General features: G+C 63.1%; 5 protein-coding genes across 5 annotated transcripts; 3 read left to right on the forward strand and 2 right to left on the reverse strand.

Annotated features, from left to right (window-relative positions):
• Nucleotides 1–6,209: 6,209 nt before the first annotated feature.
• Nucleotides 6,210–6,614, forward strand: CHLNCDRAFT_142449 (expressed protein; the record flags this gene model as incomplete). Its single annotated transcript, XM_005850151.1, has 1 exon — nucleotides 6,210–6,614. One exon carries the CDS (start codon nucleotides 6,210–6,212, stop codon nucleotides 6,612–6,614), a length of 405 nt encoding a protein of 134 aa, XP_005850213.1.
• Nucleotides 6,615–7,185: 571 nt separating this feature from the next.
• On the forward strand, nucleotides 7,186–14,007 carry CHLNCDRAFT_142450 (hypothetical protein; the record flags this gene model as incomplete). Its single annotated transcript, XM_005850152.1, has 19 exons — nucleotides 7,186–7,401; nucleotides 7,488–7,568; nucleotides 7,736–7,813; nucleotides 7,943–8,123; nucleotides 8,258–8,437; nucleotides 8,611–8,825; nucleotides 8,930–9,027; nucleotides 9,205–9,275; nucleotides 9,388–9,514; nucleotides 9,626–9,696; nucleotides 9,885–10,043; nucleotides 10,254–10,454; nucleotides 10,618–10,753; nucleotides 10,855–11,229; nucleotides 12,054–12,148; nucleotides 12,321–12,489; nucleotides 12,644–12,666; nucleotides 12,865–13,004; nucleotides 13,153–14,007. 19 exons carry the CDS (start codon nucleotides 7,186–7,188, stop codon nucleotides 14,005–14,007), a joined length of 3,471 nt encoding a protein of 1,156 aa, XP_005850214.1.
• Nucleotides 14,008–14,434: 427 nt separating this feature from the next.
• Nucleotides 14,435–17,913, reverse strand: CHLNCDRAFT_142451 (hypothetical protein; the record flags this gene model as incomplete). Its single annotated transcript, XM_005850408.1, has 8 exons — nucleotides 14,435–14,554; nucleotides 14,702–15,662; nucleotides 15,832–15,956; nucleotides 16,160–16,229; nucleotides 16,329–16,437; nucleotides 16,568–16,682; nucleotides 16,927–17,654; nucleotides 17,883–17,913. 8 exons carry the CDS (start codon nucleotides 17,911–17,913, stop codon nucleotides 14,435–14,437), a joined length of 2,259 nt encoding a protein of 752 aa, XP_005850470.1.
• Nucleotides 17,914–18,778: 865 nt separating this feature from the next.
• Nucleotides 18,779–21,344, forward strand: CHLNCDRAFT_142452 (hypothetical protein; the record flags this gene model as incomplete). Its single annotated transcript, XM_005850153.1, has 7 exons — nucleotides 18,779–18,954; nucleotides 19,079–19,320; nucleotides 19,455–19,929; nucleotides 20,104–20,215; nucleotides 20,354–20,504; nucleotides 20,604–20,875; nucleotides 20,994–21,344. The coding sequence occupies 7 exons, from the start codon at nucleotides 18,779–18,781 to the stop codon at nucleotides 21,342–21,344; spliced, it is 1,779 nt and encodes a 592-aa protein (XP_005850215.1).
• Nucleotides 21,345–22,947: 1,603 nt separating this feature from the next.
• CHLNCDRAFT_57159 (hypothetical protein) lies at nucleotides 22,948–24,877 on the reverse strand. Its single transcript, XM_005850409.1, has 5 exons — nucleotides 24,762–24,877; nucleotides 24,001–24,593; nucleotides 23,729–23,897; nucleotides 23,422–23,606; nucleotides 22,948–23,305 (listed from the first exon to the last, which is right to left on the reverse strand). Exons 1-5 carry the CDS (start codon nucleotides 24,808–24,810, stop codon nucleotides 23,006–23,008), a joined length of 1,296 nt encoding a protein of 431 aa, XP_005850471.1. The 5' UTR covers nucleotides 24,811–24,877; the 3' UTR covers nucleotides 22,948–23,005.
• Between the last annotated feature and the right edge of the window lie 221 nt (nucleotides 24,878–25,098).

Raw genomic sequence — 25,098 nt, forward strand, 5'->3', positions numbered from 1 at the left:
CCGGGCAGGCGAGGTGCGCCTCGTCACCTGTTGCTGTGTGCCTGCCTGGCTGCAAGGCTCCGTTGATCTTGGCCTTCTGCTCGTCACACATGCTCGCATATTTGCCTACTTGCTGTGCAGGTGATCAACAACAACCTCAACCCGTCGTGGCGCCCGTTCAGCCTTTCCATTGCGCAGCTTTGCAATGGTGACGAGCACCGTCCCTTGCTGCTGGAGGTATGCCTGGCTGGTTTGTCTGGCACCCTTTTTGGTGGCACCTGTACATCCCGCTGTGCCCGTTTTGGTGCAGGTGTTAGATCGCGATCCTGGCGGCCTGAATGAGTTGATTGGCTCCTGTCATGCGAGCCTGCGGGAGCTGCTGGACGCAGCAGCCCAGGGACAGGGCTTGCCCCTGCTTAACCCGAAGCAGCTGCAGGCGGGTAAATCGGGCTACGTGTCTTCAGGTGCGCCGCAGCGACCCAGACACCTCATGTGCTTTGATTCAGCGCGTACAGCGCCACCTTGGCACTGATTATCAGCGCCGCAATGCCTTGTTGCAGGCACACTGCTGGTGAAGCAGGCATCAGTACATCCTCGGCCATCGTTCCTAGACTTTATTCGATCAGGCTTGAACCTAAACTTCATTGTGTCCATCGATTTTACAGCTAGCAACGGCGACCCACGGAATCCATCCTCGCTGCACTACTACAGCCAGCGGCCCACCATCTACGAGGGTAGGGGGCCCGCATGCTGCTCTACCTGCCACTGTAGAAAACATGCTTATTCCGAAGCCTGCCACCTGGTGAGAGATTGCCAAGAGATGGCATTATGCGCACCTGGCGCGGTCGCAGATGCCATCTCAGCAGTGGGAGGGGTGCTTGAGCACTACGATACAGATCAAAAGTATCCTGCATATGGCTTTGGCGCCGTCCTGCCGCCCTCCGCCGCCGCAAACCATTGCTTCCCGCTCAACGGCAACCCGAGCAACCCAGAGGTGGCGGGGGTGCGCGGCATCCTGGACGCATACAGGCACACGCTGTCCACAGTCAGGCTGTCGGGCCCTACGCTGTTTGCGCCCATCATCAATGCTGCGGCTCAGGTATGCGCCGTGCAGGCACCTCCCTTGCAACACCACCCTTCTGGTCTCCATAGCGATGGCGATCACACATGTGGAGTCCCTCCCTTGATCGTCCCTCCCTATTCGGCTGCTGCAGATTGCGGCGCAGCCATCCTCACAGCTCGAGTACTATGTGCTGTTGATCTTGACAGACGGGTGAACCAAATGTCCAGCTTTGCTGTTGTGCATGTATCTTCTCATTGAGATTGATCGTGCCGTTGCTCCCAGGTCTTTGCCCTAACAACCCTGCTTTGCCTTCCAACAGGTGTATTATGGACATGGCCAACACACTCACGGCACTGGTGAATGCGTCAAGCCTGCCGCTGTCTTTTCTCATAGTGGGAGTTGGCCGCGACGACTTCCACGCCATGCACGTGCTGGATGGCGACCAACACCGCATTCGTGCACCAGATGGCCGCTACGCGGCGCGCGACAGCGTGCAGTTTGTCGAGTTCCGGCCTGAACAGGTGCGGCCTGTTCATGATGTTTGGGAAAGCATGTGCATGGGTGTTTGCAACCCTCCACCACCATCCTGCACTGTGCTGCAGCGCGACACGGTGGAGAGCCTGGCGGCCAAGCTGCTGGCGGAGCTGCCGGGGCAGGTTGTGGAATACCATGACATGCGAGGCATCTCACCGAGCACAATGTCTATGCCACCACCTGCAGTGGCAGCAGCATCGGGTCCACACCCAGCAGAACCAGCAGGGGCAGCGGCATCCGCTCAACCAGCGGTGGCTGCAGTGCCTGCTGCTGCGAACCCTGCCAACCATTATCACAGGATATGATATCGTTTGGTAGGGTATTGACGTTTGGTAGGGTTTGACGCTTCTAGACAAGTGTGTATCCATGGTGCTCTGTGACGTTTCCAGACAAGCGTGATCCATCGTGCCTGCATGCATCACGCTGCGCGCTGACGTGGCGTGTGCTTTGAAAAGGAAGGAAGGGTGCCCCACACGGCTGGAGCTCAACAAACTCGCAGCCTTCCCGCCCTGATCAACGCGTGTGTTGGGTCATCTCACCCCGTCTGGACCTCGCCCCTGCTCGCCCGCACGACCAACCACTTCGCACTGGGCTGCGCCGGGGGGTGGGCCGGGCGCGTTGCGGCGGCGCGAAGCGGAATGCACAGGGGGGGCGGCAGCTGAAGCAGCAGAGCGCGCCAGCTGGTGTAGCAGAATGTCCGGCGAGGCGGCTAGTCCCGCTGTTGCGGCGCCTGCAGAGGTGCAAAGGTTGCAGCAGCCCGCCGATCACTTGGTGGCGCAGGCTCCGCCAGGCAGCGGCGGCGGCGGTGGCGGAAGCCCGCAGGCCAGCAGCCCGGCGCCAGAGGTGGGCGAGGTGAGTGAGCGAAGGCTTGGCTGCGGCTGGGTTTGATCCTTCCCACCTGCCATTGAAACGCGCGTCACTGTTGCAGCCCCTCCACTTGCGCTGCACTGCCCATCCAGTGCCCGCAGGCCAAGCCGGTGGCGGCAGCCGCCGCCGTCGAGGCTGGTGCTGAGCCAGATTCTGGCGGCCAGCGTGCCAACGGCGGCCCTGCAGGTGGGAATGCCGCATCTGCGCTTTGGCACGCTCGCTGCTCAAATGCCTTGCCCGTCCTATGCCATGTCCTTCGGCAGTGCCTTGCACCATGGCTGGCTTGCCGCCCTGCATTCCTGCGCCAGCAGCACCTGCAGCCTTGGCACGCTCCGGTCTCACCTGCAGGTGGCGGCGGCAAGCGCGACTACGTGCGGTGGGCCCCAGAGGAGGAGCAGGTGTTCTATTCTGCGCTGCGGGGCGTGGCGGGGCAGAAGCCCGAGGTATGCCTCAAGGAGATCACTGTGCAGCTGGCGGGGTCCAAGGACTACGCGCAGGCAAGGGCACGGGGAGCGGCTTGTTTGATGGCATGCAGTGTGTGGCTGCTTTGCCCACAAGAAACAAGCGGATCGGCGCTTGCAGCTGCGTATTTCCCCATCACCGCAGCACCTTCACATCCACCTTAACTTGCGCGCCCTTCGTAGCGTCCCTCCACCCCCCCCCCCCCGCGATTCCCCCACACAGGTGCGCCACTACTACTACCGCCTCATCAAGCGCCTCAACCGCATCATGGGCGCGGGGTCGGCGCTGGACACCAAGAACCCGCTACAGGTGCACCGCTCCATGATCAAGTTTTGGGAAGTGGTGAGCAGGAGCAGCAAGCTGAATAATCACATGCATAACATGCATATAAGCAACTCTGTCTGAGAGCCTGTCAAACTGTCCCCTGCTCGATTCCTGCCTTCTGCCCATTGAGCCCGTCAGCTGCCTCCACACTGCGCCTTGCTGCCTGCAGGTCGTGGACAAGGGGATGCGGGGGACATGCATGGTGGGCATCATGAAGAAGCCTCGCAAGCAGCGCGAGCTCAGCAACACGGTGCAGCGTGGCGTGGCAGCGGTGGTGAAGCGCACTACCGGCGGAGGTGCTACTGGAAAGGCAGCAGGTGGTGGTGCTCGCAGCGGGAGCAGCAGCCGCAAGCGCAAGCCTCGAGCAGCGGATGCCGATGGTGCTGCTGCCGCCGCCGGCATTGGGCAAGTGGATGTGGAGATGGCGGATGCCATGGCACCACCGCCTGCCAAGCAGCAGCGGCGTACCGCAGGGCCCAGCACCCGCCAGCAGCAGCTGCTGGCGGCGGCTGAGGCTGAGGCGGCCGTGGGCAGCGGCATTGGTGACACAGCTGCTGTTGCAGAGGGCAGCTCCCAAAGCCAGACGGACGGACATGAGGGCAACATACCCTCACAGCAGCCAGCCACAAGCAGCCATTCGGCTGGGAGCCATCCACAGGACCTGGCGCAGCCACCCCGCGCCAGCACAGCCTACAGCTTCAGGAGCAGCAGCAACGCCGGGCTTTCTGGAGCGGTGCTGGAGGGCAGCATGGGACAGGTACGACCTTACTGCCTGCTGCTACTGTTGCGGTGCCTGCGGCCTTGTCTGGCTGTCCTGACTTGCGTAAGCAGCTGCTGTTGCTGCCTAACTTGTTGCGCTGGACAGTCAACCTGTCGAGAGTTTGTATGCCACTGGCCCCTGCATGTTGTTGGTGCAGGTGGGCGGCAAACTACGGTTGCAGCTGGTGCCACTGGACCCTAGCACAGCACAGGCCATGTCGGCTGTGGGGTACCACCCATTTTTGGAGCTGACCTTGAGCACCAGCAAGAGTCTGCTGTCAGTGCTGCGCCATCTGGGCATCAAGTGGCAAGCTGCGGCACCCGACGCATGCGGCAACGAGCCCGCCGTGCTGTTTGTGCACCCGCCTGCGGATGGCCCCATTCCACTGCGTGGCATCTGCTGGGGAGGGCCCGACTGCGATAGCCAGCTCAAGGTCTGTTCCTCTGCGTTGCATAGCTGCTTGTGGGGGGATTGCTGCACTGCCCTACCAAGCACCACGCCTTGTCATGCCATGAAACGTATCCCTGCTAATCTACCCTCCACGCACTATTGAGTTGCAGATGGGAGACATCTACACCACCCTGCACTGTCCCGCCCCCTTTCAGCTGCTGTACTCCTGGGGCCGCCCAGCTGGCAGCGCAGCACCAGTGGCAGCAGCGGCAGCACCATTGCCAGTGCCGCCAGGAAAGCAGACCAGCAGTCGGGCTGCACAGCGGTCGGCCGAAGCTGCCCAGCTGACTGCGGAGCTGCGGGAAGCCATCTCGGCGGTTGCCGCTGCCACTGGTCCGGCAGGTGCGGCAGCACCCGTGTCTGGACACTCACAGCAGAAGCAGGAGCAGCAGCGAGCCGCTGCACCCGGATTGTTCCTTCAGCTGCTGCAAGGCAGTGAGGCAGAGAACCATGCTATGCCAGCAGCAGAGGCAGCGGTCGAGCTCAGCTTTGGCGGCTTCCTAGATGGAGCAGAGGCACCGCAGTTTTGCACGCAGCAGCAATCTGCTGCACCCCCATCGCTGGCGGTTGGCGGGGGCGGCACACCAGTGCAAGCGGCGCAGCCATGCAGCAGCGAAGCTCACATGGTGGCAGATGAAGCAGCGGCAACGCCCGGAACGGGAGATCCTCGCAAGCCCCGCGGCCTGCTCAGCTTGCTGCAGACGTCGGCTGGCAAGGCAGGAAAGCGGACGCCTGCAATAAGGAAGCAGGGGGCCCAATCCCAGCGCAAGGCGTCCTGCACCTCCAGTATCGGTGCCAACCAGCGCAGCAGAGGCCGGCGACAAAAGCAGCAGCAGCAGCAGCAGCAGCCTACCTCATTGTTGCAGCAGCAGCAGGGCGCCGGAGAGGCTCCTTATGGCATGCCCCTTCCTGCAGGCTTTGCGCCATACCCGTGGACACACATGCACCCGCACTTGCAGGCGGTCCCCATCTTGCAACAGCCCCAATTGATACAGCCAGTGCTTCAGGTGCCAGTGCTCCAGCCGCAGCACCCTGGACATGAGCCTGCACATCTTCCGTCACAGCCGGCGAAGCAGCCGCAGGCGGCAGCGGGCAGCCATCGCCTCCCCCCAGAGCTGGATTTTGGCGGCGATTCACTCTTCCAGCTGCTGGATCCTGGCCATGCCAGCCCAGCAACAGGTTGGTGGCCGGAATGGGCGTGTGGTGGAGAATTGAATGTGTGTGGTGGCACCAAGATCTGCCTGAACAGTGCACCCATTTCTGTTGCTCTGCAGGCTTGCCCAACCTGTCGCTGTTTGGCAGCCCAGAGAAAGGGGAGTGCCAGCAACCCAGCAGCGGTGAGCACAACTGACGCGCACCTGTTTAGAAGCACCAACCTGTATGGCACTGTCTGCGTGCACACCCATTATCTTACCCATCAGCTCAGGTGTGTAAATGATCTGCACTGCTTTACCCTGTGCAGCAGCCCCAATATTGGAGTCTGGCGACTTCAGCCTGAAGAGCTGGCCGACCCTGTCACCACCATCCAACTTCCAATTTCCAGATGGCTTCGATCCGGGGCTGTCACCCATGCGCAAACGTGGCACGGCTGGGGCGCATCTGCCACCCGCAGGCACTTTAACGGGTGGCACCAAGGACGGGACAGCTGCAGCAGCATCAGGGCCAGCTGGTGCAATGGGCTCAGTCCTGGGTCCCACTGACTTTAGCCTGCTGATGGCTGATGTCAGTGCAGGTGCTGTCGCCACTGCTGCGACCCAGCAACAGACCGCAATGGATGCAGGCACTCAGCAGCAGCTACAGCAGCAGCAATGTTGTGCGCAACCTGCGGCTCCGCAACAGCACCAGGGTCAGCAACAGCAGGCCCTACGCACCACAGCAGCAGCGCAGCAGGCAGCGGACGCGCTGCTTGGCAGCTCGAGCCTGCATGGTCTGCTGGGCACCACCACGCGTTCGCCTGAGGACGGCGCTGCGGCAACGGGCGCTGCCCTGCCGCTGTTGCCTGACAAGGAGCTGGCGGATCTAACCTTTGACTTTGGCAGCCTGCTGGGAGTGGGTGATGCGGCGCCCAGCTGGCTTGGGCCCAGTGGACGCCCAGCGCAGCAGCCTGACCCAGCGCAGCATCCTGACCAGCAGGCCATCGGCGATCGCCCGTTTGCCAGCCTGTTTGATAACTAAACCGGGGCCCCGCCTCTGTCGCCCTTGCTGCACCCTCTTTGCATTGCACACCCTGCATATGACCTCCTTTCGCACTTGTTTACTTACATCCAGCTCCGCTCTTCTTGTGCCGTGCTCGCCCATAGGGTGTGCTTTCTGCCTGTCAATGCTTCGGTGTCAAAGGAACACATTGTATGCCATTCACAATTATAAATCACATATCTTGCAGATGGCTGCCCTGCCCCCTCGCTGCCGCCTCCGCTGCCGCCGCCCGCTGACTGCGGCAGCAGCCCCAGCTTGCCAGAATTTGGCGTGATGCGTGCCCAGCGCCGCCAGGTCAGCGCCGACCGCTCAAGCGGCCTCGCCGTGACGAGACATGGGCACCCCCGTGAACAGCCGTGTTTCCTTCAGGCGCAGGCAGAGTGGCAGCCTCTGACAGGCCGGAAACCCCTGCACTCAGGCCGGAAACTGCTGCGTGCCGCATCAGCGGGACTGTTCCTTTTGGAGCACACGCCCGGCAGCTCATGGGCACAGCCCCCGCCATGACAGCCCCCGACATCACACCTTAAACGCGCGCGGATTTGGGACCCCCATGTCTGCTAGCAACAGTGGGGGAGGCCAGGACAGCGAGGAGGAGCCCAGGCCGCCGCTCTTCACTAGGTTGGCCAGCAGGGGGCGGCGTGGCGTGGCGGCGGTCGGCGATGCCGCCACCAACGCGTTGTCCGCCACCAAGGATGGCCTGGACTCAATGCGGGATGGCGCCCACAAAGTTGCCATCCACATGGACAAGTGGGCCGCCGATGGCGTGGTGAGTTATAGGCCCAGCGCCTGTGCAGGGACCACCGCCCTTCGCTCTGCTCCTATTGTGCCGTCTGCGCCGCGCTGTTGGTGTAGGTGGGGCGCACCTTTCGATTCAAGGAGCGTTCAGCCAAATTTACCACGGAGCTGCGGGCGGGGGTCATCACCTTTCTGATGGTGGGTGGGGGCAAGACTGAAGCATGGGACGTCACGCACAGGAAGCGCAGTGCGTGCCTGGCTGCTGGTGGCTGCACTTTGCTGCCAAGCCGCCCAACCCTCAGGCAGGCAGGCAGGTAGGCAGGCAAGGTCCTGCACAGAACGGACCTCCCTTCGCCTCAACGCAGGTGTCGTACATCTTGGCCGTGAACCCCTCCATCCTGGCAACCACGGGCGGCACGTGCGACCCCAAAGAAGTCTGCTCGGTCAGTCAGCAGCCCGTCTTGGCGGGGAGCGTTTGCGTGAACTGGCCCTGCACAGCAGCAATGCTGGGTGAACATTCCCAGGATGCTGCTGTCGATTCCCCACCTTCCCTCCCTCCCTTGCCTCCACAGACGGACGACTTCGACCTGCTGGGTCCCCAGTGCCTGTCCAACCCTGTTGACGAGGGTGCGCAGCAGTGCATGGCGCAACTGATGCGCAGCCTCATCACCGCCACCGCCGCCTCCTCCCTCATCTCCACCTTCTTCATCGGCTACTTTGGAAACCTGCCACTTGCGCTGGCGCCCGGCATCGGTGAGCCCACGGGTAGCGCCCGTGCAAACACCTGCGCGACGGGGGGATGGCACCCATGGATGGTGTCTGTCATGGTGCTGTGTGCTTGACTCGTGGGGCCCCACCCGGCACCTTGTCGGATCCCTCGTGCGCAGGCATCACGGCATACGTGGCATACCAGGTGGTGGGGCAGCACGGCATGGGGCAGCTGTCGTACCAGCAGACCATGACGGCAGTGTTTGTGGAGGGCTTCATCTTTGTTGTGCTGTCGGTCACGGGCGTGCGCGGCGGCATCATCAAGTTCATGCCCAAGTCCATCGCCATGGCCTCTTCAGGTGCCGCCCCTGCCCGTTGTGCAGGGCGTGGTGCTGCTGCTGATGGTGTGGGTGTGTGGTGGTGTGTGGTGGTGGTGGTGGCGGACTGGGCTGAGCGGCATGCTGAGGTCAGAGCGCTCAGCACCAGCTTGTGCTGAACATTGGCTTGCTGCCTGCCCCCTGCCCACCCACAGTTGGCATCGGCATGCTGCTGGCCTTCACCGGGCTGCGCAACATGGGGCTCATCGTGTATGACTCTGCCACGCTGCTCACGCTGGGCGGCTGCCCCAGCAACCGGCGAAACTTCCTGTACGCATTTGACGAGCCGATCACATCCGACATGCTGGCCAACCTCACCTTTGCCGCCTTCCCGCCCCCCGCCTCTGTGTACGGCTGCTTGGACGATTCGGTGAGTGGTGGGGTGGCCCCTTGCTGCCCTGCATGTTCCACAGTGCAGCCAGCAAGGCAGTGCGCTCCTCGTGCTGATACAGCACCACTCCTAGCCCTCCGCAGATGCGGTCTCCCACGATGTGGCTGGGCATTGCGGGCGGATTCCTGATGTGCATCCTGCTGTATATGGGCATCAAGGGCTCGCTCATCCTGGGCATCCTGTGAGCTGGGCGGATGGCCTGTTGAGTGCACGCTGGCCATGAAGGCTTGCCCCTCTTGTCTGACAGAACATGCATGCCTGACAACTGTCTTGCAGCCTTCAGCCGCCCGCCTCCTGCCTGCCTGCCTGCCAGCCAGCCAGCCCCTGAGCAGCTCATGTCGCGGCCCTGTGCCTGCAGGTTTGTTACTGTCATCTCCTGGATTCCGGGGCACGGCGCCTCCTACCTGGGAGCCAGCTCGCCCATACCAGGTCTGCACCGCGCAAGTGGTTAGCACACCGATATGCCGCTGACGATATTTTGCAAATCAGCTGGTGAGGTTCCTATTGACAGTCACACTGTTGCCTGCGCTGGCCTGTGCAGGCGGCGAGGCGCGGATGGATGTGTTTAAGCAAGTCGTGGCGGCCCCAACCCTAAGCGCCACGGGGCTGGCCTGGGACTGGTCAGCCTTTGGCGATGGCAAGCTTTGGCTAGCCCTTTTCACCTTCCTGTGAGCCGCACCTCGCTGCCGTTGCAAGCAACCTGGTGCGCTTGGGCCAGTATGAACCCCACCCTGCCTATCCGCCTCACTGTGTTGGTCACCTGTCCCCACTGGATGCAGGTACATTGACCTGCTGGACTGCACCGGCACCCTGCTTTCTATGGCGCGCCTGCTCGACTTCAACATGCCAGGTGCACTGGAGGCCAAGCCCCCTACATTCTGTGTGCCTGCAATCGTTGCTGGTTGCAGCATGCTGCAGCCGCCCTGATTCTCATTGTTAGCCACCTCTTAGGCCCCGTTTGTGGCGTCTCCAGCGACCCCAATTTCCCATGTTTGGTCCGCAACTGACCCTGCCGTGCCCTCCCCTCAAACCACGCAGGCTTCCTGTCTGAGAACATGGAGTTTCCGGGGCAGATGTGGGCCTTCCTGTCGGACGGCATCGGCATCGTCAGCGGCTCCATGATGGGCACCACCTCCCTCACAGTCTACATTGAGTCGGCGGCGGGCATCGAGGATGGCGGGCGTACCGGGCTGACGGGTGTGTTTTTGTGGATGGTGTGTGTGTGTGGGGGGGGGGGGGGTCTGCTGACCTGGCAGCACAATAAGAATGGTTCCACTCAAGCCTGCACTGTTTATTGCCATGGCAGTGGGCGCAGTGTAGCGTGCCGCAAGGGGCCAGTGCTGCGCCTGGCTGTGTTCCGCTCATCCCTGCGCCCTCTCATGCTGCCTTCCCGTTGCCTGCCCGCAGCCGTGGTTGTGTCCTTCTTCTTCCTGGCCTCCCTCTTCCTATCCCCCATCATCGCCTCCATCCCGCCCTATGCCACCGGCCCCGCGCTGGTGCTGGTGGGCACCATCCTGCTAGGCCACATTGCGCACATTGAGTGGGACGACATTGGCGTCGCCATCCCCGCCTTCCTCACCATGGTGCTCATGCCCTTCACCTACTCTGGTGCGGGCGGTGGTGGTGGTGGGACCAGGACGGGTCAGGGTGCTGGGCGGTTGAGCCAGGAGGCATGCAGTGGCCAGCCAGCACCCCAGCAATGCCCTTGCTGCCTCCGTCACCGGCTCACCTATGTTGCTCGCTTCTTGCCATCCAAGTTACCTTCGTGCAGTGGCATACGGCGTGATTGCCGGGCTGGTGAGCTACCTGGCCATCCACGCGCCCTTCTGGCTCACAGACTATATACGCAAGCGCTGGTGGCCTAGCAGCAGCGTCGGCTCGCCGCGCTCGTCCCGTGCACGCCGCAGGTGCGGGGCCCGCATCCTGCATCAACTCAGATCGGTGTCTGCCGGCCCCAGGCCCACACGCCCACCCGCTCCCTGCACCCTTTCTTTGCGCCCAAGCGCAGGAGCAAGGCGGGGTATCACATGCGCAAGACGTTTGGGCCGCAGGAGGACCCGCCGTCGCGCGCCGACAGCTTTGTGGGCGGCCCTTGGTACGACGACAGCTACCACACGCAGGATAGCCGGCGCTCCGCGCTACCCACCTCCATGCTGCAGCACATGGTGGGCGGCACGGCACCGGGCACGGCGGCTGGCAGTGTGCCCAACAGCCTCCAACCTGCCCGCTCCAACCCACCCAGCGTCATCAACATGTTTTTCCCGGATAACAGCATGCGAGGTGGCGGCACTGTCCACAGCTTGCGACGCGCAAGCGGCAACATTGGCGGCTATGGGCGTTCGGGCTCCTACGGCGGCACCGCGGTGCGGGGGCCAGCAGGGCGGTCGGGCAGGACGGGGATTGGTGGATCAGCGAGCTGGGGATGGGTGAAAAGGCACCACCAGCCCTCCTCAGGCCTGGCATATTGACTGCGCAACAGTCTGTCTGTCTGTCCGAAGTCAAGGTCCACTTGACATTCTTTCATCCGCCCACATCCTGTGCAGGAGACTGAACTGCCACCCTTACCGCAGGGTCCACCCAACGGTTCGCTCAGTCTCTTCCGTAGATCATATACCATGCAGTCGCCTGGAAGAGGTGTGTCCAAGCTGGCGCCTTGGCATGCGCCTCACGCTGCCTGCTGTACCACTCCTGCCTACGGGTGGTTGTGCTGGCAGCCTTATCCTGCCTGCCAACCTGCCAGCGACGCGCCTGAGCTTCAAATTGCCTGCATTCCCGCGATCGTCTTCTCCGGCTGGCATCCCACCTGTACTGTGGCATGCTGGCGCTCGTGCTGCAGAGCTGCCTGGCCAAAGGGGCCCGACACCTCTTGGCAGCCGCACTCTGAACCGATCACTCACCGACATGCATGCCGCGGCGCAGCCTTACGGCTCCTCGCCTGCTACCTCAACACCGCGGACGCGTGGTGGTGGTGGCAGGGCATCACCGCCCAGAGGCAGGCCAGGCCTCACCCGCCATCCGTCTGTGGGTGCCATTTCGGCAGGCAGCGGCAGCCCGCGCCATGGGCTGCCGCCCTTGCATTTAGAAATGACACGGTCCCGCACATTTAGGTGAGCGTTTGCACCTATATGACTCATTTTGAGGCCGCCTGCAGCTGTTGGTGTCTCATTTGTCTCTGCTGTGCTTTACGCTGGCCTCGGGTCGTTGCAGCCATGGCATCAGCGACCTTGGCTCGGGCGAAGACCTGCATTTGAAACAGCAGAGCAGCAGCGATCATGGTGGGGGGCTGTTCAAGCTGTTCCCAGGTGACCCTCAGCCTGACTGCTCTCTGTTGGGTAGCGTCTCCCGTGCTACGCTCCAAACTGTGCCTTTTTGTGTAGGGCATTTTCCACATCGCACTCCTCTGAATTGCAGCCTGGCTCGTGCTCCTTTGTAAAGTTGTCCCTGTCCTTTGGATCACCCTTCTGTTGCCTGCAGATGCTCCTGACCTTGCCTCAGGTGCCGCTGGCAGTGCCAGCTTCAAACTGTTTGGCGACATTGAGCCACTGCCGTTGGATCTCAGCGGCGAGGTGGCGCTGGCTGGCAGCAGCAGCAAGCAAGAGCAATTTTTCCGCCTATTTGGCGAGATCGAGCCGCTGGAGCTTCAGTGCGTTTCTTGCTGGGGGTGGGAGTGTGCAGGGCATTATGCATGGGTGCCTGCGATGTTGCTGCAGCGCACATGTTTGTATGTGTGTGTGCTGCCAGTGGGATCACCCAGAATGGCTGACGGCATGCCTTACTTTTGCGGCATCCTCGTGCAGTGAGGGCGCGAGCGCTAGCAATGGTGGGCCGAACCCGTCCTTTCGCCTTGGCAGCCTACAAAACGAGGATAGGAATGGTGAGGGCTGCACTGTAGCTGCGGACACACCTGTGCATGCCCTTGCGAATTGTTTTATTGTGTATGAAGATTGCTTGATGCACCCCTGCCACAGCTGTCTGCTCCCTAGTGACCGTCTGTCGCAACATGCGCCCCACATTGCAGATACTGCCGACCTGTCCTTTGGCGGGGGGCCGCAGCAGCAGTGTCCAGTTGGCATGGCCCCTGCGCCGCACCACGATTCCATGGAGACCACTTTGCGCGGAAGCAGTGCCTTCTCAGATGTGATGCTGGAGGCAACGCGGGTGCGTTCATGGCTGGGCAGCAAGGGTGTGCGGGCGTCTGTGTGTCGCATATCTGCCGATGCCTGTTGTCATCGTCGTGCTTGTCAGCCTGGCCTCGCGCATGCTACTGACTCCCTGGTGGCTTCTGCCGATCTTGGGATGGGTGCAGGGCTCGCAGGACATGGGCTTGGTGGGGCTGGAGGGCAGGCGACAGTTATCGGGGCCTCGGGAAGAGCTTTCACTGGCGCCGGCTGCGGCAGCAGCAGCAGCAGCAGCAGCAGCAGCAGCAGCAGCAAGCCAGCAGAGACAGCAGAGACAGCACAGCAGCACTGACGACTTGGAGGTGGCAGCTATGTCTGCACGCGCACCCACCAGAAGCCGCGACCAGCAGGCTGGCAAGCGTGGCGACGCACAGGAGGGCGGCAGCCAGGCTCGCAGTGATAGCGGTGGCCAGGAGGACAGTGGTGAGGTGGATGAGGAGGTTGTGTACAGCAGGCTGATGCGCACTTTGAGCAGCAAGTCTCTGCGAGGCATGTCGCAACGTGGCGGCAGCGTGGGTGAGGGTAGGCGTGACAGCGGCCGCTACTCCGCCGCGGCATCAGCCACCACCAGCCTGTACGTTGGTGCGACGCGCGGCTCCCTCAAGTCTGGTTCGCTGGCAGCAGCCGCAAGGCAGCTGGCAGAGGTATACAGCCGTAGCGATGCCAGCTTGGCGGCGGCTGCCGACAGCAGCAGCAGCTCGCAGGCTGGCAACAGCCCGCAGGATCTAGTGCTAGGTGCCGAGCCTGCTCCGCTGCCTAACGTGCCGCAAAGCGGCACGGCCAGCATGGCCTGGATGCCACGGCCCAGCCCCTTTGAGGCTGGTGAGACGATGCCGCAGGTGCACAGCGCCCCGCCAGAGATGGGGAGCAGCGCATCAGTGGCTTATGACGAGTCGTCAGCAGCGCGTGACTCGCCCAACGTCCATGCCGCTGCAAGCTCGCGGATGTCAGGGCTGCCCTCAGATGAGGCGTGGTTGCAGTGAGCCCACAGCCTGCATCCCGCTTTGGCAGGCACATTCATGTGCCTTTAATGCCGTGTTGCACCCATCCGCGCACTCATGAACCTTTTGCTGGCGAGTGGCTACGCCACACGTGCCCGTCTGCCTGAGACTTGCTGTGACAGGGGCAGCTCAGGAAAGTGGCAGGCAGCCTTGATGGCACTGCTGCCTGGGTTGTTGCTCGCATTGTGCCTTATACAAATCTGACGGTACCTTCCTTGCTTAGGCATGCGCTCCTTGAGCCAGTGCTGTTGGACCTCTGTCGTTCCAAATTCTTTAGATGACCACCTCTCTGTATTCCACTCATTTTGCACTAACTGTAAACAGCACTGTTGGCCAGAGCCATGTTGGCAAGAGCACCAACACTCAAAGCGCGACGCTCATGGACAGCTGGGAACAAAGTGCACTCTTGTCATCTGGGCGAATCAAAACCGGCGCCGCTGTCGCCGCCATCCAGCGCATCACCAGGACTAGCACCCTCGCCGTCGTCTTCTTCCTCCTCCTCCTCTTCCAAATCGTACAGCAGCACGCGCTACAACACAAACGCAAGCAGGGCACAACGCGGCAGGTTGAGATCCCAGGGAGTGCGCCGGAGGGAGGTGGGAGGCACACCATCCTGCACCCTGCTGTGATGCAGCAAAAGCCATCCGCAAAGGTTTGCATGTGCCCAAGCCCTCACCTGTGTACCCGCCAGCACACAGCCCACACCGCGGCTGGCACTGACAGCCAGGGGCCGCTGCACCCGCGGATAGGGCAGTCTGCGCTGGCGGCAGTCATCTAGCAGCGACCGCCCAGCAGCAGCCAGACCTGCGCCCTCCAGCATCATCTGGCACAGCTGCTGCGCATCGCAGTCAGCCAGCAGCTCGCCTGGCAGCTGCACATACTGCAGGCGGTCCTGGGACAGCAGCAGCAGGCGGCACCCGCCTTGCCCACCGCCACCGCCACCTGCACTGGTGGGAGCTAACAACAGCGCCAGCTGGCCGTCCTTGTAGAATGCGAGGTCCGCCACCACCGTACTGCCTGGCAGCTGCACCACAGCCGCCTCCAAGCCCGGCGTTTCACCGCCATCTGCACCCCGCAGCACCAGCACCTGAGGGTGCCCCTCCCAGGCCACTGCAGTCGCTGCTGTGGCACTGCCAGGTAGGTAGGACGCCGTCAAGGCGCTGGGCACTGGGCCCAGGCTGACGCTGGAGCTCAGCCCCAGAGTTGGGCTGACCACCTCCGACGTCCCCCCAAACGCCACCAAGCACGCTGCGTTCAAGCTGTCCAGCAAGCATCCCAGGCTGTTCTGGCCGTTATTGCTGCTGCTGCCGCTGCTGGCCATCTCGCCGCCGCTGCCACTGCCGCCAGGAGTGGCGCCAGTACTCGAGTCTGCTGCCTGCACCACCGCCTGCCTGCCAAGCACTTCCATCACTAGCTCCAGCATGCCACCGGAAGCAGCCGCCTCTGCCGCTGCTGCAGGTCTGCTAGCGCCCAGGGTGCTGCTCCCGCCATTGCTGCGATGAGTGCCGCCGCTGCTATCAATGCCCAACAAGGGACCCACCTCATCTTGCCGATAATGCCCTGCCAAAAACACCTCCACAGCCTCCAACTGGCTACGTGGGTACCCCACCAGCACATCCGGTGCATCCTCCTGCATCCTGAAATCATGGCAGGGCAGAGCAGGGAAGATGGGTTTGGATCCAAAACTGAACAGGGTGTTGCGTCACCGAAGTAAGGCACTGTAAAGGCAGATCGACATGGAAGACAATTGTCTTCAGGGAGGGACAGTCCCCTGATCCTGTCTCAACCCGCATCAACCCCATCCACCTTCTCAGCACGATGAGGAGCCAGGCAAAGAAAGTCCGGTACTGCGCTCCTGCCTGCACCAGCTGCCGGCGTACAGTCTCTGCCAGCAGCACCAACCGCAGCGCCATCTGCTCTGCAGCTGCCACCTACCAAAGAAACCAGGAACCAAAAACGCAGTGAGCTAGAGGGCAGAGCAAGCGGCAGTTCAGGCGCTACATTGCACCTGGCTGCGGCCAGCAATGTTGATGCATTTTGAAAAAAAGTACGGTAGGCTGCTGAAAGTTCGGGCGCCAAGTGACTGCTACAAAGCCTGCTAGAACGTGCCTCCCGCGGCCGCCTGCCCACCTACCTGCTCTGGCTGCAGCCCTGTGATATGCCGCCATGGCAGGCATAGCGCCAGGCCGCGTAGCTCCCCTAGCCTGCAGGCATGGCAGACGGGTGCGGGCGTACCCAATCTGCTCATGCCCGACCTGTCAATGCAAAAGGCTGCACTCTACCCATCAGCATCCTGCACCTACCTGAATGCCACCTGCTCCAGCTGCGGCTGCAGGTGGTCGCTGAGCAGGTTGTGCACCGAGCACACCGCGGCATCGACGGCGCGGGCCAGCTTCTTCAGGCCAGCCTCACCTGTGGTGAGGTGGTGGAGAGTATAAGTCAGGTGTGCAGGCAGGCAAACGTGCTCCTGGAAGGCGCCGCACGACTGCCACGGCAGCCACAAAGCCGCCAACCGACTGAGCAATTCTAGCGCCCGCCTTACCAAGAGTGGCTGTAATGTACTGCTGCAGTGCGCCACCAACGGCACCAGTGGCCAACAGGCATTGCAGCTCGTCGGCGGGCTCTCCGCTGCTGCCATAGTCGCTCATCAGAGCCGCCTGGAGACAGTGGTGGGTTGGCGAATGCGGTGAGTAGTGCAGAGTGCAAGCAGGCGAAGGAAGCAAGGGGCAACAATGGGGCGACTAAGGCTGGTCAGTGGTGGATCAGAGGTGGGCAGCAGAAGGAGGAACCGAAGCAGCACCCGCAGCTGCGCCAGCAGCCATGGGCAGGTGGCACAGCGAGGGCAGAGGCTGGCCAGCAGGCTGCTACCTAGCCAGCACCCTGGCAGCCTCTATCGCTCACCAGGCGGCCACGGCTGTTGTTGCACTCGTGCATGCCTGCCTGCCACTCCTTACAGGCCGCCTGGAAGCTCGCCTGGCAGCCCTCCAGCAGCGCGCCCACATGGGCAGCCTCAGCCGCCAGCCGGTGCAGCTGCACCGCATGGAGCCCCACGTGTTGCATGCTGATGATGGAGAGGCGTAGTGTAGCGGCAGCGCCGGCGCTGTCGTCGCGCCAGCATACGGTCAGCTGCTGCAGGCTGGGGGCGGTGGCCAGGCGCAGCACCGCCACCTCGCTGCAGCCCAGCAGGCCTGGCAGCTGCAGCACGCCGAGCGGGAACAGGCGTGAGGTGCAGAGCACCACGTCCCCCGCTGCCGAGGCGCAGGCCAGCACAGCCAGTCGGGTGGGCTCGGGCGGCCAAGCCAGGCAGCAGGTGCTGCGCTTGCCCAATGTGGAGTAGCCCACAGCCAGCCGCTCTGCGGCGGGCGGCGCTGCCGGCGGGGGCGGCGCAAACATGCGACGCGCGCGATCTTCGCTCAGCTGGCTGCTGGCAGTCGCTGCTGCATCAGCGGAGCTGGCGGTGCTGCCGCCGCACTGTTCCGCCGCCTCTGTCCAGCTGATGGCCACCAATGCGCTGTCAGGCACCAGCTGCGCCTTGTGCTGCACCTCGCCGTCCTCCGTGTTAAGCAGCAGCACTGTGCCATCCTCCAGCCCAACCGCCAGCTGCTTGCCGTCGGGCCGCCACTCTAGCGCTGCAGGCGGCGGGGGCGGGGGGCGGGGGGGGGGGCCCGAAGCGCATTTTGGGCGGCGCACAACTGCAAGGGCATGGTGCAAAATGCCGCATCCGCTGCATCGATTCCAGCAACTCACACCCGGCCAGGAAGGCCGGGACCTCGTTCAGAACGGCGTGCCTGTGATGGCGGCGTCTGGGGAGGTCCACCACAGGCGCTGCCAGTTGAGACGGTGCAGGTGCAGCTGACCATCGGCCGTGGCCAGCGCCAGGAGGTCCATTGTGGGGCACCATGATGACAACACCGCCTCCGCTGCGATTCCTCGGTCCAACAGCTGAGTGAAAGACGGCGGCGGGGCATCCATGATTGGAATTGGCTCTGCCAGGATTGACAGGAACACCTTGGAGGCTGTAACGGTCCGGCGGTACACCCGCCTGAGGCGGTGCGCCGGAAGACTCGCTTGACGGGCTGCACCTCTACCCCTTGATGCCAATACCAGCGCGTGGAGCCTTGAACTGGGCTAGTCGTTTATTTTACAGGGGCAGGTGCATGGGGCCAGGCAACCGTTGCGCGATGTAAAATGCAGTGCCGCTGCCGACTTATTAGCGAGGTGGGCTGACACTCTGCCCGACCCTTGCCCCTGCATAGTCTCTTTGTACCGGCTTCTGTGCGACCCACACATATTGTGGGAAGCCAAATGTTGCATCTCTGTCTCTACAGATGAACCGCCGCCACCTAAGCACCCCATCGCCCATCACCATCCAGACCAATCACCCGGCCCCTCCTGTCCATCTTCCAAGAGCTCCTTTCGTTCGAGTTTGCTGACCCTGCCGAGCTTTGAAGCCAAAGCTCGGTGCACCTCCCAGTCGGCAGGGCTTCCAAAATTCCCACTTGCTGTGCTCGTCCTGCTGCCCTGCTGCGATTCACTAGGTCATAGCGCGCCATTGGGGTGTTGGTGCAGCAGCAGGGCCACGGAGGTGGGCGCCGGCAACGCAGCCAGCCCCCCCTGGAGCAGGCTTCAAAATCTGGAGCACCGTCTGGCGTCAGGGGCAACCGAGCGGTTGAGCAGCGACTGCCGCCACCCTGCAGCTGACGCCTGCCACGAGCCGCCGCCCACCGCCGCCACCTAGCCTCCAGCGGCAGCAATGCTGGCTACGGCGTTGATTGGGATGGGCAGCCTGGGCGCGGCACTCCATGTGGCAGGCAGCGTCCTGATAGTTTTTGGCCAGGCTAGCGTCAAGGTGGCCCACTCCATCGTGGACTCGACGGGCACGCCCAGCGCCTGGGTGGTGCCGCGGGCCGGGCCCAACCCGCCTCTCTGGTGAGCCAATTTGGGCCGTTGGTTCGATGCTCACCAAAGTGCAGGCTGGAGCCGGGCCATGCCATGGCAGTGCTACCATTCACCTATCTGCTCATTCCCCTGCCCCGCCCCCCCACATCTGTAGGCGCCGCCCCGACGGCAAGTGGCGGCGGCAGAAGGCGGGCAGCAAGACGTATGCTTTCACAGGATGGAGCGCCTTTGCACTGGGCAACATCCTGCGCTTCATCGCCATGCGCTTTGCGGCGCAGACGGTGCTGTCGGGGCTGGGGTCGCTGCAGTTTGTCATCATCCCCATCGCCTCACGCTACATGCTGGGCATCCGAGCCTCCGCCTCCACCATTCTGGGCGTCACCGTGGTGCTCATGGGTGCGCGGCATGCGCTGACGTTGCCACCAGCAAGCAGCATTAAGCAAATGGAGCGATGCCTGAGTAGGCACGCTGCCTGTGGATGCTGGCATCTCGGACAGCCTGCCTGCTACCGTCGCTCCGCCGGCCTGCAGGCAACGCCCTGATCATTCTGTACGGCCCTGCCGAGGTGACCTTCACGCTGGAGCAGCTACGGCGGCAGTGGGCCACCCCAGCCATGACCACCTTCTTGGTGGTGCTCGGCGGCCTGCTGTGCCTGCTGCACTGGCTGCACTGGCGCATCACGGGCGGCATGACCATGCAGCCGCAGCCACAGCTGGTGGCCACTTTAGAGGGCGGCGGCAACGCGATAGCGGCAAGTAATGGCAGCGGCCGCAGCAGCGAACTGCCGCCAGACGCGCAGCAGCTGCTGGCTGCGGGCAGCGGCAAGTGGGTGAACGTCAGCCAAGGGGGGGTGAGCGTGCTGGCGCGGGAGCAGGATGCGGTGAGCGTGTTTGTTGGGGCGCTGCTCTTTTCAGCGGTGGCCTCCTTTGTGGGCGCTTGGAGCGTGCTGTTTAGCAAGTCTATGACCTACGTCGTCTCCTACCTTCCTGCCTCGCTCACAGACTGGTGGGTTGGGCATGAAGGGAGGGAGGAAGGGGTGCGGGGGGGGCAAGTTGGCACGCAGCAGCGAGTGCACATGGCGAGCGGGCTGCCAGGCCCTTCTTGCCGTGGTGCTGCTGTTCCCCGGTTCCAACATTTGTTGCACTGGAACCCCACCCTCTGTGCGTCTGTTTGCCACAGGTACTCCTGGTTCATCCTGGCCGCCTTCCTGGGCACCGCTGCCTTTTGGGTGCGCCAGTCCGATCGCGGCCTGCGCAACTATCCTGCGTCGCTCATCATGCCTCTCATGCAGGTTGGTATCTGGGGGGACGAGGTGGGCCAATAAAGCGGCACGTGCCTGATCCTAGAGTGGTGGCTGTGCCTGCCCTGCTTTTTGTTTCTCTTGTCGCTGCCGTCATGGCCCGGCCTGCCCGCGGGGTGTGCTTGCCAGGCCTTCTGGATGTGCATGTCTGTCCTGGAGGGAGGCATCTATTTTGACGAGCTGGTGGGGCTGCCGTCGCAACACCTGGCGCTGCTCGTGCTTGGCCTGCTGCTGGCGCTGCTGGGCGCCATCTTCATGGGCATCGCGGGGTTTGTAGCGGGTGAGTGTGCGCCCCTCGTGGAGTATCTGGTGTCTTCTGCTGGCTGCACAACTGCCATTGTCCCGCACACGTCACTGCTCCGCCTTCGTGCACCTGCAGAGAAGCCAGAGCATATTTTCCATTACAGTGCAGCTGCAAGCGAGCTGGCAGCAGCCGATGGTGGTGGCCAGGCGCTGTCGCCACCACCATCAATGGTGCATGTCATCGTCGAGAAGAACACCACAGGGCGTGTAGACCGGCTGAGCAGCCCCGTTTTGAGGGCCGGCTCCCAGAAGAATGGCTACTTCCAGAGCAGCAGCAGTGGCACAGGGGCAGACGTGGAGGCTGGCAAGCGCTGGTGGCAGCAGGATGGCAGCAGCGGCGTGACACAGGTTGGTGATTCTGCAGGCTGCTGCTTGCCCCTGCACGGGTGGCAGTGGTGGGCTGCTGCAGGCGGCTGGCTGTCCAGTGCGGATTTGTTGCTTGATTCAATGGCTGGTTGCTGTGCAGGTGCATGCCATAGCCTCGACATCAGGCGAGGTGCGCATAGAGCTGCCGCCGCTGCAACCTGGCAGCAGCACACCATCAGGGATGTCGCCGCAGTCTTTGGCCAGGCTGCAGGCTGTACGCAGCCCCACGCAGCAGCTGCTGAGCCGCGAGAACAGTGACGATCTTGATAGGGAGGTGGCAGCGCCGCACGGCGGTGGGGGGGCTTTGGAGAGGGCGCTGCAGGAAGCTGGCGGAGCAATTGCAGAGCCGGGTGGCATCGGGCCTGGCGGGCAGGCATTTGAATCAGTCATTCTACTAGACACCCTCATCGGCGGCAGCGCTACTTCCAAAGGCGCCCTGCAGCGACGGTGATCTCATCCAATCCCTTCCATCAGCACTGAAATTTTTCCTTCACTGCCTTGTTGTACCGTGCTATCCTGAAATGGCACATGTTTTTTCTCAACGGAGTCACTCTCCTTCTCCTGCTGCTGCAACTTACACCCAAGTTTAAATCCCCCCCGTTCCAGGCTGCAAAATGCGCGTCACACACAGGTGCCCGTGATTGGGTCGCAGTAGATTCCGGCGCTTGAACTCCACGTGTAGCGGGAGAATATGGCTATCCAAATTACTGTGAACACAGCAGCCATGGTGACATTCAAGATGAACGGGAGCTTGTGCCTGCAATCAGGACGGCAGTGGTCGGGCTTGGAGTTGCGGGCGAGCAGGCAAGCATGCAAGACGTGCGGGTGCTCACCTGGGGTCCGCCTGCAACTTTGGGCTGGCGCAGTACCAAACGCTCCCCACGTACCACCCCGGCCAAATCAAAAACGACACAATGAAGCACGTCCACATCTCGCCCAGCCCCCAGCAGCGCATCTTTTGGGGAGGCCCGCCAGCCTGCTGCTGCTCAAATGGCTGGTACCTCGAGCGGTCACTGCTGGTCCAGGCCACGCCCTGCTGCGGCGGCACTGCACCGTTTGCTCCATCAACTCCCATCGCGCCCAGGCCACCGTGTAGCGGGTCAGCCTGCGTTGCGCCCTGCGCAAGCAAGGCGTAGCTGCTGATGCCGTCCGCGCCTTGCCCTGGCTGGCTGCTGCCCCAGGGCCCCATCACCGCCACCGGGTGTGGCTGGGCCCCATCTGGTGGGAGGGAGAGAAACGGGTTTGTTTCCTGCCCTGGAGGGAGATAGCCGCCTGCTGCTGCTGCGGACACTGCGGCAACCTCTTGCGGCGGCAGCGGTGGCGGTGGGTAACCCGCCGGCCCAGCTGCCGCGGGAGCTGCCGCCCCTCCACGGGCAGCAGCGTCCTCCTGCGTGGGCTCGTCTGATTTCACAGCACCACTGGCCAGCAGGTTTTCGTCGTCATCCAAAAACGGGTTTCCCGCAGCCATTTCACGCCGCGGACTGATCGGGGAAGGGAAAGAAGAACCGAGAAAACGTGGATGACTCGGGGGAGCTCCCGGGAGATGCGCTGGTGCCAGCCGGTCAGCGCCAGCAGCGCCGCGCCTGTCAGGCAGGGCCCTCCCTCAGGAATTCATCTAGCCTGGATCTACTGGTTGGTGCTGCAAGAAGACCAGCTTCTTGCGTGCATTTCTGAACTTGCAGTTGTTACCCAGTGTGACGCGGGATGGGCGGGGGAGGGGAGGCACGGAGCGGCTACTGCTACGGCCGCCCGCCCGCCACCCGTTGGCGATGCACCCGGTGGTACCCGCAGCCAGCCAGCCACCCATCCAACCCGGCCACCCACCCGGGCGCCCGCCCACCCACAGGGCCACCACCCCCGGCCCCACCCACCTGCCGCGCCTCAAATGTGGCAAACCGCGCCGCCCTGGGAGGGAGGGCTTGGGAAAAGGTTGGGAGGAGCAGGTGGCAAAAGGAGGGCGGCTGGGAGAGGCGAAGCGAGCAAGACGGGTACGAAGAAGGGAGGGGGCAGCAAGAGAAGGGCCGCCGCCCAGGCAGTCCCAACCCATGCAACTTCAGCCGAGAGTTACAGTGCAGTCACACCCATGCAGGCGGCTGTCCAGAACTTCTACGATTATGCGCTCTCGTTGGGCGCCAGGCGCAGCAGCAGCCCAAAGTGGTCGCTGGGCAGCACAGGGCGGCCCTCAAACTGCAGCCCCGGCAGCGCCTGCTGCCCCAGCAACTCCATGCTGTGCAGGCGCCAGCGCCGCAGCTTCACAAACACTCTGTCCAGCCGACGATGAATCCGGCTCTTTCGCAGCATGGGATTCGCCCTGGAACTGTATGTCAACCCGGGATCGCCGTCGTGCAGGTGCAGCCAGGCGTCGCTCCACCCGCCGGGAAGGGGCGGCGCGCCATCATCAGGGTTCCAGTTCTGCAAGCATGCCAACCACAATGCGGATGCAATTCAACTGCTGCTATGCACTGTGACACTGGACAGCTGCGTGAGCAAGGCAGGGCATTGCTGTTGACAAAGGCAGGCAAGCTCACCATGTCTCCCGCCACCAGCACATCGCCCTCGGGCGCCCTGTCCAGCACTGCGAGCGACTGCTTGCACTGGGCCACACGCTGCGCACTGAATGTGTTATCCCAACTCGTTGGGCTCTCAAGGTGGGTGGTTGCCACACGCACCGGCCAGCCGCCCAGTGTGCCGGCCACAGACTTGAGGTCGCGCCCTGCAGAGGCCAACGGGGTTGGGCAACAGTTGTGAGCTGGCTTGGCTCCCGGACTCTTGTGAACCAGAGGTGGAAACATGGGTGTGCACGTGCTGCAAACATGATATGATAAAGCAGCTCACCCATCACAGAGTTGGAGAAAGGCAGCTGGTCGCACCCCCGCACGCTGCCCACGCTGCGGTGCCAGAGTAGGACGGTGAAGTACTGCACGCCGGCAGGGCAGGGCGAGGCGGTATACCTGTCCCACCAGGGGCTACAGCAGAAAAGCCCGTAGATGAGCGGCGTCACCTCCTGCAAGGGTGAGGGCACCCGGGGCTTGCCTCAATACCAACACGCAAATGCGTTGCAGCCAAGCCAAGCACGGCAGCGCCGGCGGGCGGCGCATGTGTGGCACCTGCAGGCACACAAAGTGTGGCTGGTTGGCCTGGATGATGGCGCCAATGGCAGCCATGCGTTGGGCAACGTGGACGTCCTCCATGAACCAAACGTTCCAAGTCAGTATTGACAGCTCGGGCTGCTCTTGCTGCTGCTGCTGCTCCTGCTGCGAACGGGCTGCGGCCAGGTTGCCGGTGAACGGCGCCTGTTGCGGTGCCTGCTGCTGTGTCCCATGGTCTGCCTGCGGGTGGCGCCGCTGCGTTGGCAGCTGCCCTTGGGCCTGGTGCTGGGAGAGGCGGGCCACGCGTTCCGCATGCAGCGCCGCCAGCAGCTTGTTGCTGACACCACCTTGTTCGGTAGGCGCTCCGGCGGCGGGCGCTGCTGGCTCATTGGGCAGCGCAGAGCAGAGCCCTGCGGCGGCTGCCGCTGCAGTGCAACTGGCGCCCCCCCATGTTTGCCGCTCTCCCGCCAACGGCCTATCGTTGATGCCACGCTCCTGGTTGACTTGGCGGGCGTGGCGCATGATGCGCTGCCGGGCACCCTCCTCCTCCGCTACCAGGTCAACGGGCTGCCGCTTCTTTCTACCGCCGCCGTGCTGGCATCCCGGCTCATCTGCAAAAGGTGTGGCATGGGGGAGTTGGTGCCGTTGGTGCCGGAGGGGAGACGCGGGAGAGCGGGTTTCGAAGGGCAGCGGAGGTGTGGCGGGAGGGCAGCACGTGCAACTCTGCGTCTGCTGCGGGCCTCACACGCCCATCCACATCCTACACACTATCTGCGTGCCTGGTGAGGCCGTCAAGTCGATGACCGGTGTTGGGTCCTCAAGCGTCATACTGAACGCTGCCTGATCGTGCAGGTGCCCAACGAGGGCTGGTGTAGGCAGAAGAAGAAGCAGGGGAAGAAAACAACAAGACGGGCTGCGTGTTTTGCAAGGCTGTGCGGGGGCGTAGTGCTCGTGACATCGCGTCCCTCGCCCGCTTCGCCACTGTTCTCACCCCGCCGGAGTTTGCGCCGCTTAGCGCGCACAGCCCTGTGCCGAGCTATGGGCGCGCTATGGTCGGAAGCACACTAGTTGGGCGCCACAGCAGTCCCAGCCTGCCCAGTGGGTTGAGCACGCGCG

Source organism: Chlorella variabilis, assembly GCF_000147415.1.
Source record: "Chlorella variabilis unplaced genomic scaffold CHLNCscaffold_4, whole genome shotgun sequence".
Taxonomy (NCBI): domain Eukaryota; kingdom Viridiplantae; phylum Chlorophyta; class Trebouxiophyceae; order Chlorellales; family Chlorellaceae; genus Chlorella; species Chlorella variabilis.